This window comes from Silene latifolia, unplaced genomic scaffold (genome assembly GCF_048544455.1).
Source record: "Silene latifolia isolate original U9 population unplaced genomic scaffold, ASM4854445v1 scaffold_75, whole genome shotgun sequence".
Taxonomy (NCBI): Eukaryota; Viridiplantae; Streptophyta; class Magnoliopsida; order Caryophyllales; family Caryophyllaceae; genus Silene; species Silene latifolia.
This window is the reverse complement of record NW_027413661.1, coordinates 454,892-472,723: the sequence shown is the minus strand read 5'-3', so window position 1 is coordinate 472,723 and position 17,832 is coordinate 454,892. Positions and strand designations below refer to the sequence as shown.

The 17,832-nt window shown below is 38.0% G+C and overlaps 2 protein-coding genes across 2 annotated transcripts; both read left to right on the top strand.

Annotated features, from left to right (window-relative positions):
• The first annotated feature begins 439 nt into the window (after nucleotides 1-439).
• LOC141640265 (uncharacterized) lies at nucleotides 440-967 on the top strand. The gene has a single exon (XM_074449116.1). The coding sequence runs from the start codon at nucleotides 440-442 to the stop codon at nucleotides 965-967; it is 528 nt and encodes a 175-aa protein (XP_074305217.1).
• A 6,542-nt stretch (nucleotides 968-7,509) lies between these two features.
• LOC141640264 (uncharacterized) lies at nucleotides 7,510-8,562 on the top strand. Its single transcript, XM_074449115.1, has one exon. It carries the CDS (start codon nucleotides 7,510-7,512, stop codon nucleotides 8,560-8,562), a length of 1,053 nt encoding a protein of 350 aa, XP_074305216.1.
• Nucleotides 8,563-17,832: the final 9,270 nt, after the last annotated feature.

Sequence of the window (17,832 nt, the reverse complement as noted above, 5' to 3'; positions counted from 1 at the left end):
CATGTCCTGAACTCATTACACTCCTATTGGGCTTCTTTGTTTGTTCTTCCTAAAGGTGTTATGCAAAGAATAGAAGCAACTTGCAGGAATTTTTTATGGGATGGTAGTGCTGAATATAGAAGGAGTCCCTTAGTAGCTTGGGAAACTATATGTAGGCCAAAACAGGAAGGAGGATTGGGGCTAAAGAATCTAGAATTGTGGAATGTTGCTATGGTTGGGAGACTTGTGGATTGGGTTGCAGCCAAGAAGGACTCATTATGGGTCCACTAGGTGAATGCCAACTATTTAAAGGGGACCTCGTGGCATTTGTACACACCTACCAAAGAACTCCGGTTGGGTGTGGAGGAGGATTTGCAAGGTGAAGGAATTGCTTGCTAATGGATATAATCGGGGGATATGGCGGGTTCAAGAGATGGCTACACCCCAGTGGGTGTTATGAATGGCTAAGAGAAGCCAGGACCACCGTGGACCGGCACAGGGGGTAATTTGGGACAGTTGGAATCTTCCTAAACATAGGTTCATGGCTTGGCTTATTGCACATAACTCTCTGCATACCAATAGCAGATTGAAAGGATTTGGTTTGAATGTGGATGGTATGTGTTTCTTATGTGGACGGGAAGATGAGACACAGGACCATTTATTTTTTGACTGTGCATTTAGCAGAAGGATGATCCAACATTTGCAGCATTTCTCTGGTCTAACTTTTCCTGCAACTGATGTCCTGCATTGGTGCATCAATAGTAATGGCCTGAAAACGCAGAGAAGGGTAAAGAATGCTATGGTGTTGAGTGCTATGTATCATGTGTGGCAGCAGAGGAATAAGTGTCGTATAGAGCAGCTGGTCCTTAGGCCTGAGGTTGTTGCTTTGCTGATAATTTACGATATGAAGAGGAGGATAAGAGAACGAGATAAAAGGAAGCTGAATCCACAAGAGTTAGCATGGCTAGATAGCTTGAAGTTTCCTTAGTTCATGGAAAGGTTTAGGCCTTGTTTTTGTAATTGAGACTTTTCTTTTATATATATAATACTCACATTTTACCAAAAAAAAATTGCATCAGTAACGTTTAACAACAGAGATTCGCAAAATAAGGCCCAGGATTCACTAAATAATGGCTGAGATTCACTACATAAAGGCTGAGATTCACTAAATAAAGTATCAGATTATTAGTTCAAATAATTTAAAAAAAAACTGGTGAAGATTATGAGTTCACTTTTAAGAAAAGGCCAGGTTGTATGTATCAGGATATTTTGATGATTTGTTAATAACACTTCCATTCCCAAGAAAAGGACATTGAACAATCAAGCATTAAATCAAAAAATTTAATATATCGGTAATGCGAACAGGCACTGTTGACAGTTGTGCCAAATACCAGGCCTATAAATATCTAATTTCCGAAACATAATAGTATTTCCCAATAACCTCTCTTCTCTCTTATGTAAAACATTTCAAAAATCCCTATCGCACACAATGTCTCATTTATTTCTATTCCCCTATACTTGTGTTTTGGCGAATGTTCCAGGTTATATGGATCAAGGGCAGTATGTTTCTCGCGACCTCTCTAAATTGGCAGATTGTTTAACGAGCCAAGGTTATGAGATAGAGTCTTTGGTGCCTGATGCCTGTCGTTGTGTGCACCAAAGATAATATTTATAAAACCAAACTACAACTAGCAAGTGGTAGTAAGGGTCGATCCGCAGGGAGGTAGGGAGATAATAGTTGCTTTATATTTCAGTCTATCGGTAACAGTGAGGGGGTTTGGATTGATTAATAACTAAACTAAATGCAAATAAAAATAAATAAGACAATAAAAACAATCAAATAATAAGATGATGTAAACAAATAATAGAAAGGAGCTAGGACGATCGGGTCACTATAACTATGATGGCACATAAGTCTAGGTAGGTCTCGAAATACAGTCGTGGGTGATGGATATGACAGGTCCTCTCGGTCCAAGTCAACTAATAACCCCTCTCGGTCTATGCTATTAGTCCCTAGGTGTCACTAATACTAACTTTCGTTCTTGACTAGTGATCCTAATGCCTAAATTACATTATCTTTCGATCTAGCAATTTAGCCATCTTAATTCGTTAATCTAAGTCCTTCCCTATCTTTCGATCTACGGGTTGGTCAAAACTAAGCATCTAACAAGTCTCCACTAGGTCTCATTGATAGATATTGCACTTAACGAATCAAACGAAGCAAATCAGACACGAAGGTGGTCGATCGACCAGCTACCCCAGTCGATCGACCAACTGACTCAGTCGACCGACCAGATAAGCCAGCCGGTCGACCAAGCCCTAATCCGAGGGTAGCCTATTCTAGTGCCATCTACGCTAAGTTCGCCTACATCCTAGCAATGGTGATTTAGCTAGACATATTAATGATAATAACAACTATAAAATTGGTAATTAAAGCATAAGAATTCATGGTTGAAATACTAGAATAATTAAAGTGCATAAACTAAATCTAGGGTTCCGGGATTTTATGCTAACAATTTCTAAACTATAAACAAAGTAAATAAACTGAAGTAAAGGAACAAGAATTACCGAAAATCAAAGAGGAATGAATAGATCCGTAATAAGAACTTTATTGATAACTAAAATATGAATTGAATGTGAATGAAACCTAAAGTAACGTAGTATATAAAAACCTAGATGATTGATACAGAAGGGTTGTGTTACGTTATATAGAAGAAGTAATGTAACCTAATTTCCTAAACTTAAGTACAATGAGCTTTATCCACATCTTTTATTTCCGTCAGACTGAGGGGTGGTCGACCGACCATAGGTAGCAGTCGACCGACCAACTATCGGACTCCTGCATGCTACTGTTCACGTTCTGAAACTGGGACTGCTACTGATATGGTCGACCGACTACTAGGCACGGTCGGTCGACTGATGTAGCTGATAGTTCGCTTCCAAATTTGTCTTTCAAGCTCCAAAATGCGTGCCAAGTTTGGTCCTCGAGTATTCTCCTTATGTCTAATCCTAAGCTAAGCGCTCCGGGACAGATTTGGTCCATTTTCCACCGAATTCTTCACATTCCTACAAAATCACACGAAAAGGAAGAAATACACGAAACAAGGGAAATAGTAGCATAAACTACTCAATTGAGCTCTGAAATGCGTGTGAAATGAGGTGCAAAACATCATATATTAGACACGCATCAAACTTCCCCAAACCAAACTCTTGCTTGTCCCCAAGCAAGAACTAGACTCGATCATAGGACCTAATGGAACGAGTTCAATCTCAGAGCGAAATGCAACAAGTAAAGCCTAAACCAATTTAATGCTGCAAATCAACAATCAATTAGTAATGTGAATCATGCAAACGAGTTATGTAGTCGTTAAAAACCTGCTGAACCGTCAACTATAGAGACTTATCATTATGGACTCTCACGGGTCGCTCATATCACACATAAGCACAGGTGAATATATGTAAAAGATAGAAAGAATTCATTTTGTAGTGACACTCACCTAACTACGACCTATGAAAACATGTCTGCAGTCTAATATGAAAGTAATCTCTACAACCGTACATATGCATTCCAACCAAACAGATGACCATGACACATGCTGAGGTAAATATGGATATGTGAGGTAATGGGTAAGAAGGGGCTAAGATAAATTTGGATATGAGGAGTTAAAGCCAAGCTAGTTGAAGGAAAGTAGATCTATATACTAACATATTCATATATGTTTTAATTTAATTTGTCATAAAATTAATGAATGATCTTATGCATGCAAACACTTAAACAAAATAAAGAAGAAACATTGTTCTTACATTGGATTTTCGGTTTATAGGGCACAAGAGAGATCACCTTTCTCTCTTGTTCTTGTGCTTTCCTTTAGTGGAAGAACAAAGATCCAAGTATAGGATCACTCCCAAAGCTTTATACCCAAAGCACACTCTTAATTAAAATCAATATTATAAATACTAGTACAATATTAATCTTGTAGAAAAATTGACCCAAAAATATTATAGGACACTTAATATTTTCGGTTTATGGGAGGAGAACGAAGGAAGCTTTTTATCTCTCTAAAACTCAAATTTTAGATGAATGAATTATGAATGCTCTAACAATAATATTATGTATTGTTTTATCAAAATATAAGGCAAAAACCCTTTGCCTTTCTTGTGGTAAAACCGGGTGGAAGAGGGAGAAGAGGGAGCCAATGTATGCCTTTGTTTAGCTTCACAATGTAAACTAGGTGTGCATGGCTAGACAATTAAGGTAAATGATTGTGTTCTCCACTAATTAATCAACACAATATTTGCATAACCCTCCTCTTAATTTCGGTACACTTATAACATGGAATCCATATTATTTTTTTGTCAATATGTTACATGTCACATGTCACATAAATTGTTATGTATTTTTAACATATTAAAAATCAACGTATTAATAAAAATACGTCATACACAAAAGTCGACTTAGTAATTCATAATTACTTGTACCAAAATATTTTACCAATTTATAAATCACAACAATTTGTATTTATAATAATTCATTCAAATTCAATTGTTTCCTTAAACAATAATTTCATCCGAGTAATGATACGATTCGATTACTCAGACCGTCTTTCATTTTAATCAATTTCAATGAGATACGTAAATATTACTTCCAAAATCGTCCGTCAATTTTAATTAAATTAATTGACTCGTAACGTTATACGATCAATTAATTGATCAATTAAGAGTGTTGCCCTATAGGTATGACCTAGGGGATCAACTGATCACCACCGTCGCACGACAGTAATGTCAAACTCTAGTCAGCCAATCATTACCGATATGTTTGGACCAGTTGACAGTAAATATTACTTCCCAATTGTATTCTTTATAATGAGATTTAAACATGTGATCATCATGATCAACAGTCGTGATCGCATTATTGTCGGAGGACACATATTGCAACAATCTCCCACTTGTCCTCGACAAGTGTGCGTCACCAATTCTCTTGTCCTATTACTATATCCCACTCAATGCAAGGTGTCTTTCAGGTCGTACTTGCAATTGATCATATCGAGAGTGGTTTCCTCGATCTGGAGAATAACTGATTGACCGGATTTATCCACCATGGATACAATCCGAGCGTGGCCACGCATTTCCAGTTCATTACTCCTCGAGTGGCCCTGAGATATTGTTATAACCCTGACTAGGGGTGGACAATTCCTATCGCACTCATTCCCTTCAACTAGCCACAGCCATCATAACCCAAAATATGCCCATTTGACCCCATTTACGAAGGTCGTAGTAACACAAATCAAAGTCAATCTGAAACTGTGCCATCTTAGGCGAATAGTCTTTAGTCAAAAGAATCGACTCATTTGAATACTATAGCAGCTCTCGCCACGACCAGGCTATATAAATTTGCCAGAACTCTATAAGCGGTCATTAGGCCCGACAAAATGTTCCTAACAGTCCGCCTATGTGATCGACTAGTCATTCTCATATGACTCTATGGCACTTGAACATGCCATCAATCGCATCACACTGTAGTCACTTTGAGACGTCACCTCATGTAAGTAACTATGGGCTAATACAATGCTAATCCATGTTCACTTAAACGGGGTTCAATTGTCTCTACAACCCGTTGGATGTAACAAAGTATAAAGTGAGTTAATAACAACTCAAACGACAAATGTCAACATCACACTCGGGTAGTCAATATCATATTACAACCTTGTGATGCATATCGTAAGTGTAAACACTTATTGATTGCAATAGAAGTTTAACATGCCATGTGTCCATGTGTTCAAACTTCTTATACTTGCATTTTCCTTTACATTCATGTTCTCTCTCATAGCATGAACCTTACCAAGTACACATCAAGGTTCCCGACCTTGGTTTCGGTTCTTTATCTTGAAAGAACTTCCTAATTGATTATCACATAACGAATGAATTTGTGGTGAATGATATAACTTGTACTGATCAAGTACTCCATCCACACACAATGCACTAGGTATATGTTTTGTAGAATCTTGCAACAATTTGTCAAGATGATTAGCCTAGCACTTCTCACAAGTCCTAGCATATTAGGAAAGATTAGTTTTGAGCAACTTATTCTCTAACAAAAAATAAAATGGGTTTTCTAGAGAGAGGATCCTCTCCCTTCTCACTAGAAAATTAGGGTTCTTCGCTGCAAAATGGCTCGAAGAATCATCAAAAAAACCCAACCTAAATCAAAATCTAAGGCACGATCAAAAGCAAAATTGAGACTTTCTTTTTCTAATTGCCCAAATCTCTCTTTAGACATGGATATCGCGGAATCATCTCAAGGATGCCATGGAATTCCACAATCTGAGGAAGCTCTGAAAACTAAGGATATGAGCGAAATTGTGGGTATTCCGGTTCTGAATTTGGATACTATTGTTGAGACTGTGTCCATTGCAGATGAGGATGTTGAAAGTATTCATTCGGAGCAAGCTGGCGATGACAACACCTGGACTCAAGTGAAAGGTAAACGTTCTAATTCTCCTAAGGCTCCTCAACCTTCTGTGTCTGATTCTACTCTTCTTCAACTTACTACTGAGGATGTTAAGTCAGAACTTGATTTTTGGGAGACGGCAGTGGTTTGCTATATCTTGGGTAGCAATCCTCCTTGGGAGTTACTGTCAGGGTTTATACACAAATTGTGGGGGGTTTATAAATTTGATAAGCTTTCATTCCTACCCAATGGTGTTTTTCTGGTTAGGTTTCCCACTAAGGAGTGTCAAAATCTGGTTCTGTAACAAGGGTTTCCAATGTTTGATAATAAGCCTGTTGTAGTCAAGCCTTGGACTGAATCTTGTAGTTTAATGAAGGAAAGAGTCAAGCATGTCCCCATTTGGCTTCGTCTCTGTGGTCTACCCCTTAAATTTTGGAGCAAAACCAGTCTTGAGAAATTATCTGGATTACTGGGTAAATTTGTTAAACGGGATGCGGCCACTGAGGACAGGACTCGTTTGGGATATGCTCGATTGCTAGTGGAAGTTGAAATTGGATAAAAGTTCCCTGACAAATTATACTTTAGGGATGAAAAGGGGGCTGATGTGAGTATTTTGGTAGAATATGAATGGAAACCAACAGTGTGTGGGATGTGTAAAGGCATTGGACATACTACAGAAATGTGTAAGAAGAAGGAAGTGATAGTACCTGCTCCTAAACTAGTGGCTCTTGTGGCTAAACAGGTGTGGAGACCTAAAGTTGTTGGCAAGCCTGTACAACATACTCCACTCCCAGCAACAGTTGTGGGTACTAACATTCCTGAGGTTCCTTTTGGTGGTCCAACCATCCATCATTCATCTATGATTCCTAGAGAGGTGTCAGTCATTCAACAGCTTACCAGGCAAGAACACTTGTCTCTAAGAACTGATACTTCTCCTACTAAGACTTATGTAGAGGCTTTGACTTCTCCTACAAAAGGGAAGGAAATTCTGAATGGGGGACTGGAGGAACCACCTGGACAAGTTATTAATGGATAATATTGGAGGATGGAATGTGAGGGGAATAAATGGCCTTAATAAGCAGATGGATATTAAAAAATTCCTGCATCAGAATAATATTGGCTTGTATGGTCTAGTTGAAACTAAAGTGAAATCTCCTGATTTTGCTACTATTCTTCAGAATATTGGATCTCATTGGAAGGGTATTAATAATAATCATTTTAATCATGGGGGGAGAGTTTGGATCATTTGGATTGCTCAGTTTTTTGATCTTACTACCTTGCATATGTCTGCTCAATCCATCACTGTGAGGGTCCTAGAGAAAGCATCTGGTGATGAATTCCTTTTCACTGTTGTCTATGGTTTTAATGATAATGGTGATAGAACTGACCTTTGGAATGACTTAAAGCATGTTAAGAATTCTTTCTCTGGTGCTTGGGGTATTTGTGGTGATTTCAACAATGTGCTCAACTATAATGAAAGAATTGGAAGGGATGTGACTTGGTCTAAAATTGCTGAGTTTAGAGAGTGCATTCAGTATTGTGGTGTCACTGACATTAAGGGGCAGGGTGCTTTCTACACGTGGAACAATAAGCATGATGCTGGGAGTAGAACTTACTCTAGAATTGATAGATTCCTTGTCAATTCTGAGTGGATGGATTTATATCCTCATGCTTTTGCTCATTTTCTACCTGAAGGCCTATTCGACCATAATCCTAGTGTGTGTTATAGAAGAGCTATCAGGAGCCAGCCTAAGGGGCACTTCAAGTATTATAATATGTGGGGTCTTGATCCAGACTTCCAGGAGGTTGTTCAAGCTTCTTGGAATGAGCCTGCATATGGTACACTCATGTTCAAGCTAGTCTCTAAGCTAAAGAGACTGAAGTACCCTCTTAAGGATTTGAATAGAAATAAATTTTCTGACATTGAGAAGGTTGTAGGGGTGGCTAAGTCTCTTTTAGAGGATATTCAAATTCAGCTGACTGACAAGCCAACTGATCCTAATCTTATCACTGCTGAATGTGAGGCCTCTGAAGCTCTCAGGCACCTGTCAAAGATCCAACATAGTTTCTTGAGCCAGAGAGCTAAGACTGACTGGATTAAACATGGTGATGAAAACACTAGATTTTTTTCATAATCATATTAGAGCTCGCCAAATCCACAACAGAGTTATGAATATCAAGGGAGTGGATGGTGTTCAGTATCATAACCCTCAGGATATTGAAATGGCTTTCCTGGAGTATTACAAGCAGCTGCTGGGCACTTCTCATGCTACCTGTCCTGTTCATATTCCCACTGTGAGAACAGGCAAGCTGCTTACTGATCATCACAAGTCTCTTCTGTTGTCCCCTGTTAATGCTGCTGAGATTAAAGGAGCCTTTTTTTCTACTCCCTCCTCCAAGTCCCCTGGGCCTGTTGGCTATTCCAGCCAGTTTTTTAAGGACTCCTGGGACATTGTGGGAGAGGACATTATTTCTGCTGTCCAAGACTTCTTTCAATCTGGGAGGCTTCTTAAGCAGGTAAATAATACTACCATCACTCTTATCCCTAAGGTTGACAATCCTACTAGTGTCCTTGAGTTTAGACCTATTGCTTGCTGCAATATGATCTATAAGTGCATTGCCAAGCTTTTGTGTAATAGGCTTAGTAAGGTGTTGCCTGATATTATCAATGAGAGTCAAGGAGGTTTTGTGAAAGGAAGGAATATTGTTGAGAATGTACTCATTTGTCAAGACATTGTTAGACTTTACAATAGAAAAGCTGCTTCTCCTAGGTGTTTAATTAAAATTGACTTGAGGAAAGCTTATGACTCAGTTGAATGGACCTTCTTAGATCAAATTCTTGTTGCCTTGGGTTTTCCTACAAAGTTTATTGGGTTTATCATGGAGTGTGTGCAAACTCTTTCCTATACCTTGTCTGTGAATGGGAGTTCCTTTGGTTTCTTTCAAGGTAAGAGGGGATTAAGGCAAGGTGATCCTATGTCTCCCCTTTTATTTACTATTTGTATAGAGTATCTCTCGAGGATTCTGAGTATTATTGCCCAGCAGGATGGCTTTAGATATCACCCAATGTGTGGGCATATTAAGTTGAACCATCTCCTCTTTGCTGATGACCTCCTCATGTTCTGCAAAGGGACTGAACCTTCCATAATGTGGATCCTTAGAAGCTTTGCTACCTTCTCAGCAGCCTCTGGTCTTCAGCTCAATAAATCCAAATCTGAGATTTATTTTAATGGAGTTCCAACAATCAATATGGCTAATATTTTACAAGTCTCTGGTTTCCATAGAGGGACCCTTCCATTCAAATATTTGGGGGTTCCAATATCTTCTAAGAAACTTACCAAGAATGAAGGGATGAAATTGCTCGATAAGATGGTGGCTAGAATTAGAGGGTGGGGCAATAGGCACCTTTCTTATGCAGGGAGACTGACTTTGGTCTCCTCTGTTCTTTCTCATGTTCACTCCTATTGGGCCACTATATTCCTTATTCCCAATGGGATTTTGAATAGAATTAATGCCATCTGTAGAAACTTCCTATGGTCTGGGAAAGATACTTATCAGAAAGCCCCTGCAATTAGCTGGGATACTTGCTTACTGACTGGTACTCTACAGCTAGGAGATCATCTAATTAATGTTGCTGCAGGACCATCTATACCCTTTCTAATTATTAATTCCATCTGTATAGAATTAATGCCATCTAATTATTAATTCCTATGGTCCTGGAGGAATTAATGCCATCTGTAGCAGACTCCTGTAGCAACATTTACATACCAACTTATCTGTGACTGAGCTTACTGACTGGTACTCTACAGCTAGGAGATCAAGATTGCAGAAACGTGTGGTTGCTGCATTTTATGTGGCCCTATTCTACCAAATATGGAAAGTGAGGAATGAAGCTAGGCTGAAATGCTTTGTCAGGAAACCTGTCATCATTGTTCAACAAGTGATTGCAGATATTAAAGCTAGGCTATACCGTATGAACTTGTCTACTCTTAAGACTAGAGACCAATTTTGGTTACAAAACATCTGATTGTATTTTTTATTCTTTTGAATCTTCTTGGCAAGCTGTTGTATCTTGTTAGGTTGTAATACTCTCCCTTTTGATTGATTAATATACTTACCTTTCCCAAAAAAAAAAAAAAAAAAAAAAAAAAAAAAAAAACTTATTCTCTAACTATGTATCTTTCCAAAATTCTTATTTCTCCTTATAGCTTGAAGGGCTTGGGATTCTCATAAATCCTTACATGTGTTCGGATTTTCATTAATATGTGCAACCTTTTGACACATATAAGAGTATTCTGACAAACACTGAAAAACGCTCATGGGATTCTCCTCGAGAATTCATGACGTTTCTATTATGGCTTACCAATGATCCATCATGCTCCTATGCATATGATTCATAATTGGACATGTGCATGATTATTATAATGGCGGAAACATTAGTAACTTTTAATCATGTCATCAACTATATTTAGGTTCAAGGAACGACCATGACTGCTAATGGCAATTCCATTTCATTTAGATGAACAACCTATGTTTCTTGTTGATTCGATGTGTATCTCTTAATACTTATCCAACATCTCTTGATGTAATTGGATTCATCATAGTCCATTTTCATCCAGAATTGAAAACTCAAATCTTCCTCTATGAAGGAAGGTATTAGCTCGTCATTCTTCAATGAGTGATGAGTTATAACCTTTTACAAGATGATTGCTCCCACTAAATTCCATGTCTTCACATGATAATTTCCTAACTCCCACTCAATTCCATATGTTTCGAAATCGACTTCTCAATCGAAACTTTTCAAGTATTGAAATATAAATTGCATTGCCAAGTTATTAAGATAGAACCATATATGTTCCCATCATATCCTTTCAAAATACCTATTTTGAAGTGGTCTCATCTTAACCTTATGGAAAGAGATTTTAATCTCTAACTCACACATATCATAATGATGTGTAGCAATGTCATTATTTAAATATAAATAATATTTAAAACACGTCCTTCGAAATACCTTTTCGGAAGGAGGTTTAACCATTTCATTTTCATAATGAGGTTAAGAAATGACAGTTGCGTGGTTAATGCTTAACTTAGCTATTGAAGATATCGGTATATCAATCTTTACAACTTGTTAATAACTTAGTAAGTTACTTTGATTCATTTAGGCTCTTAAGTAAATCTCAAGGTTTGAAACTATTGGTCAAAATTTATCGTAAACTAGTCTAAACTTAGTCAAAACTCATGTTAAGACTTTACATTAGTCATTTTTCTTCCAAAAACTTTCTTTTGGTGTCCTCACGTAGTTATCTTAAGAACATACTCTTACGATTACTTCACGTGGTCTCTTTAGTCATATAGAACTTACTTGAGACCATAGATCTCATCTATTGGGTATATTATATAAATAGATATACCTCCATTCAAATCATTCTTCCTTGCGTAGATCTCATTTACACAAGTAGATCTCATTTACACAAGTACGCAAACTTATCTTGGTTGTGTCCTCATTTTTCTCCCACTCTATCTTTAGAATAAATACACTATAGATTCAAAGATAGCATATGAGACACAAATAATGATTTTTGAAGTATAAGGAGAACTACCTCATAGGTTGACTAATAGTTTTAGATTTCGTAAGTGTACTTGGTGATTTGACATTCCTTTAAGCGAGTTCATAGACTCAAAATCACTTTATATATGATCATACACAAGCTTTAAGCATGTGGACATATAATGAATCTCGTCATTATAATTGTCTATTAGATCACTTTAAGTGAACAATCATATGTTTCTAAGAGCAAGCATTTAAATACGGATTTTAGAACAAAGGATAAAATGATAAAACGGGTGACTTGGGTTGCAAACCAAGCCACCATTATCCAAAATACAACCAATTATCCAAAATACCTTTCCATGTCGAACACGGAAACTTAAAGGTTCTAAAATTCAAAACATGAATAAAATAAGACAATAAAAAAGCAAAGCTCCATGAAAAGCTATTCCTAGCTTCTTGATGGTTTCTCATGCTTGCTTTTCCTTTCCCTTGTCTTTGCTTGGTGGAGGCCCTATTTACAATAAAAAGGGAGATACACTTGATGCGTGTCTATAATATGATGTTTTACATCTTTATTTCCACGCATTTTATGTCTATTATATGTAGTTTATTCTACTATTTTCCCCATTTCTGTCTACTCTCGTGTTTTTATGTAATATTGCAGATTATTGCGAAAACGAGTAGAAAATGAACCAAATCTTGACCCCGGAAGCTAAGCTTAGGAAGGACATGAATATTTGACTCGGACTTGAAGTTTAGAATGCATTTCAAGGCCCGAAGATAGCAAAAGCATGGGTGCGTACGAGTTTTACAAGCAAAGAAGCACCTCACGACACTGCAGCCTGCTTCAAATGGTTATATCTCGAGTTCTAGAGCAGATAATCGAGTGATTCCAGATGGAGGTGAAATCTTATCCTCTTAGCTTTCCAACGCCACATAGAACGCTTGATTTGACCAAGTAACGAAGAAATGGCAGCTGTTTTAAGATCGGTGCGCGCTGCAGAATTCGTCAGAATGCATTCTTGTCAAAGACCCTTGGTCGATCGACTGGTACTTTTGGTCGATCGACCAGACCACGAGTATCAGAAGCTACTGTTCAGCTATACTTGGTCGATCGACTGGGTCTAGTGGTCGATCGACCACTCCACGAGCTGATGCGTGAATTAATAGAACGAGAATTTAGAAGCCCATCGTAATTAGGTTTTAGGAAATAAGAACTACGTTGTATACCTATATAACGTAGCTTAGGTTTCAGTTTATAGCATCCAGTTTTCATCATAAAAATTCTAGGGTTCTTTAGTTTATAATTATTTTCCTTCAATAATAGTTAGTTTCGCATTCGGTTTTGGATCTTTGTTCTGCAAATTCCATTCGGTATTTTCTTGTTCTTATTTCAGTTTCATTACTCTTTTTGTTCTTAGTTTAGAATTGGTAGATTAGTTTCCCGGCTTCAATTTATCATTTTATTTTATTTGTTTGTTCAATTATTCCAATCATGAATTCAGTAGTTTTATGCTTTAATCTTATTGTTATTTTCGTCATAGACATGAGTAGCTAAATCCCTTGTGCTAGGATGTAGGGGATCTATAGCGTAGATGGCGTGGAATTAGGCGACCTGAATTAGGGCATTGGTCGATCGACTGGCTTCTCTGGTCGATCGACTGTGCCAGTTGGTCGATCGACTGCCTATAGCGGTCGATCGACTGACGCGTGTATGATTAGCACCGTTTTTAATTTATTAATTGCAATATTTGACAACGAGACCGATAGGCTATTTGTTAAATGCTTAGTATTGACCAACCCATTAAGATCGAGAGACAGGGGAGGGAAATAATTAATGAATTAGAACGACTAAATTGCTAAGATCGAAAGACAGGTAATTTAGGCTTTAAGAATCACTTTTTAGTGCGAGAGCTAGCATTAGTGAGACTTAGGGACTAGTAGCATAGGCCGAAAGGAGCTACTGGTTAACTTGGACTGAGAGGACTTGTTATTTACCCATCTACACGACTTTATTTCAGACTTACCTAGGATTATGCGCCATCGCAGCTATAGTGAACCGACCGTCTTAGCATTTCTTCTATCATTGTTTACCTTCTTTATTACATTTATTGCTTATTTAGTTTATGCATTAGACTTAGATTTACTTCAAACCAAAACAACCCCCTTATTTGTTACTTCTAGACTGAAATATAGAACAACTGAAATTCCCTTCCTCCTGGGATCGACCCCTGACGCCACTAGCTTCTGTTAGTAGTATTTAGGTTATAAATATTATTTTTGGTACTAAACGACGGTATCAAATTTTGGCACCGTTGCCGGGGAGGCAGCGCTAGTTTTAGTTGTTTTTTATTTTAGTCTGTCTTTAGCCTCAAGGGATTTATTCCTTGGGGCAGTTCTCATCTTTTTCCTTTAGTTTTGTTTTTATAGGTCTTTCAGGTCCTATCTAAGCAGGATTTTGAAGGAGAACATCAAAGGGAAGGCTTGAGTACCTTTGATTCTTCCACCAAGATGTCAAACGTCTCCAGAATTGTAGCACAATTTGAAGCTCAGAATGCAAAATATGACAAGCTGGAGAGTGGACAGTTGCGGAAAGCAAGTGTAGAGATGAGTACTGTTGCACTTGAGGCTTCTGTTAATGCTCAATCTGAAAAGCTTGAGGTGGCACAATTGAAGAAAGAAAATTCAGAGCAGAATGCTTCGGTTCATGGCACCAATGAGATTACAGAATTGAGAACGGCAGTCCAAGCCCTTATGGCCCATGTGGTGAAAATTGAAAGCCAAATAGCAATCTTAGCGGCTAATCAGCAAGGAAAGGATTCGGGAAATATGGAGAAGCCTACTAAAATTTCTGATGCGGAAAGAGATCACGTTTCCATTGCTCATGGTCGATCGACCAACACCACTGGTCGACCGACCAGTATACCTGAGCAGAACGCAAATCCGCCACTTGATTTGCATGGCACGACAGCTAATGATGACCTGACGAAGGTTTTGAACATGCGCAAGTTTGATATTGTCGATTTACGTGATACTTCGGCCCGAGTTATTGACGGGTCGTTCATAGAGCGAGCTATGAAGTCATTTCCGAGAGTTGATAAGGACAAGGTCCTTAATTCAAAGGATGTTTCAAGGAAGAAAGTAGAAGAGCGGGCCAAGTTGTCGATGAAGCCTCCATTTCCTGAGCGGCTCCAGAAATCGGAAGATGAGGTACACTATCGACTGCATATTGATGATGTCCCATTTTTATTCCTACCCTTATTTCTCGCTCTAACACCTCCGCCCCGAAATGGGAGCAAGATGGAGGAAGATTTTGCTTTGCTTTGACTATTTCGGGAGAGCCGGTTTGGGGAAGAAAGAGCCACCGATTTTCCGGCTTTGAAGAAGTCGGAGCGAGGCATGGAGTATGATCTGGAGTTCGATGAGCCGGACGATACTAGAGCATGGAGTGCTAGAGCTGCTGACGATCCATTGAGTTACCTAGATGACGGAGATGGGTGGTCTCCATCTGCTGAGATTAGTATTGCTGAGGCGACTGCATCTAGCCAAAGGCCATGGTCGGAGTTATCCCGCGTTTTTCGCGGATAAACATTTTATTGCTTGAGTTTTTAAGACAATTTATCGCATTTAAGACTATTTACTGTTTTTGGTTTGCGCGAGACTTCGCATTTTATATTCGTTTGCTTAGGATTTTTAAAGACCTTTAGATCACTTTGGGTTGTGCGCAATTTTGGGCGCGTTATTTATGTGCATTTGCAGGTTCTAGACCATATTAACTCAATTTATTGAGTTAATTTCGAAGAAACAAAGCTTCTCGGGTATAGTGGTCGATCGATCGGTCCTTTTGGTCGATCGACCGGATTGCGACTTCCGGGAGCTTACATTCTCTTTCACTTGGTCGATCGATCGGGCTATGTGGTCGATCGACCGTCCCAGTCAGTTGTTGTACTGTTTTTCGATCATTCCCCTGCTGTGTTTGGTCGATTTGCGGAATTGAGGGAGTCTTTTCTCCACTTTATTCTCCGCTTAATTTCTGTTTTCTTCCGTTTTCTCATTTTCGCACATAATTTTACCGTCACAATTTTGTTTTCTCATTTTATGCGCGGTATGTTTTGTTTCTTTTCAGGTACCTTATGGTAGCACTGCTGGCTACTGAAACCTCCTAGCTCACGCTGGTTTGGGGAGGTTTACTTTTGCGCTTAAAATCTTGTAAGTTTCCGAGTCCCAATTTCATGTCAATTTTAGTTATTATTTATCGGAAAATCCCATTTCCCTTTTATTTCATTACATGATTTCGCACAATGAGGGCATTGTGTGATTTGGTTTGGGGAAGGGTTTTGCGTTGCATTTCATTCTGTTTTGCATTCACGTTTACATTTTTGTCTTGCATTGTTTTTTATTTTCCATATATACAAAATTTCAAAAAATTAAATTAGAAAAATTTCAAATAAATTCAAAAATATCATGTTTAATTTTGCATATTAGGTTGAGTCAGATTGGAGTATTCATTACTGATAGTTGTCATTTGCTTAAACCCTGCATTTTATCACATCTTTTAGCAAAAGTTTTTGCAATATCTCGAATTTCGTTTCAAAATTTGTTGAACAATTAGACTTGACTTGAAATTTTGGCAAACTACAATACTTTCTAAGGAATTAGAGCCTTATAAACTGGTGTCATTCATGACCAGTTTCATTTAGGATTGTGAGTAGTTACTCCCTGCATATCGTGTAACATTAATTTGTACAAGTATGACATTTAATTTCTTTTTGCCTACATACATTCGGGTTAGTGGTTGGTATTGCATGTTTGGAGAATGCTTGCGAAAATCCCTTTTATTCATTTTACCCATTAGCTTCACATTAGCCAAAAATTGCCAGTTGACCCTTTAGCTACAATCCATAATCTAAGCCTACCCTTTGCTGAGCTAGTTTGGTAGTTTTAGTGGTGTTTGTTGTATTGTATCAATTTTGGCTCGATTTGCACTCTATGAAGAGTAATGAATGAAGGGGAAGAATAATGAATGAAGGGGAAGAGTAATGAATGAAGGGGAAGAGTAATGAATGAAGGGGAAGAGTAATGAATGAAGGGGAAGAATAATGAATGAAGGGGAAGAAGAAAAAGAAAAAAATGAAGAAATTGAAAAAAAGTGACTGCCGAAAGAAAAAAAAAAACGAAAAAAGAAAACAAAAGAAAAAGAAACGGCAAAGAAAGAAGAAAAAGAAAAAAAAAAGAAATTGAGTTATTTGACTCCTATGTTGCGATTTATATGCTATGAGGAGTATTGAGTTTGGATTAGTGAAGTGTTTGCCTAATTCATTAAGGCATTTGAGCTTATTTCATTAAGTTAGAAGTAGATGTATGTATTCGGTTTGATAGGATGCTAGCTTGGCTATTTCCTTCTCATTCCCATATCGTTTTGCCCCTTCTTACCCATAGCCTCACTTATCCATATCTTTGCAAGTATTCGGCATGTGATGGACCCTGAATGGTTGGAATGTATGTGCACGGTAGCTAGAATTACTTATCATACTATATTGCATGCATGATCATGTTGGTTGAGTCTAGGTGAGCGACTTTTGTCTCTTTCTCTCTTACATATAAATTGCTTACCATTTGCTTTGTTGAGAGAAGAGTGACCCGGGAGAGTCCAATCTTGAAAGTCTTGCAAGGTCAAACGTTCAACGTCTTTTTGGAATATGCATAAATTCGTTTGCGTGACATTGAGCTGTTAGTAGTTGATTCATATGCATTAAATTGGTTTAAGTAGACGATTTTCAGTTTGTCCATGTTTTGCTCCTTTCTATCTAGATTTAGTTTTGCATTTAGTTTGCTTGGGGACAAGCAAAGGTTT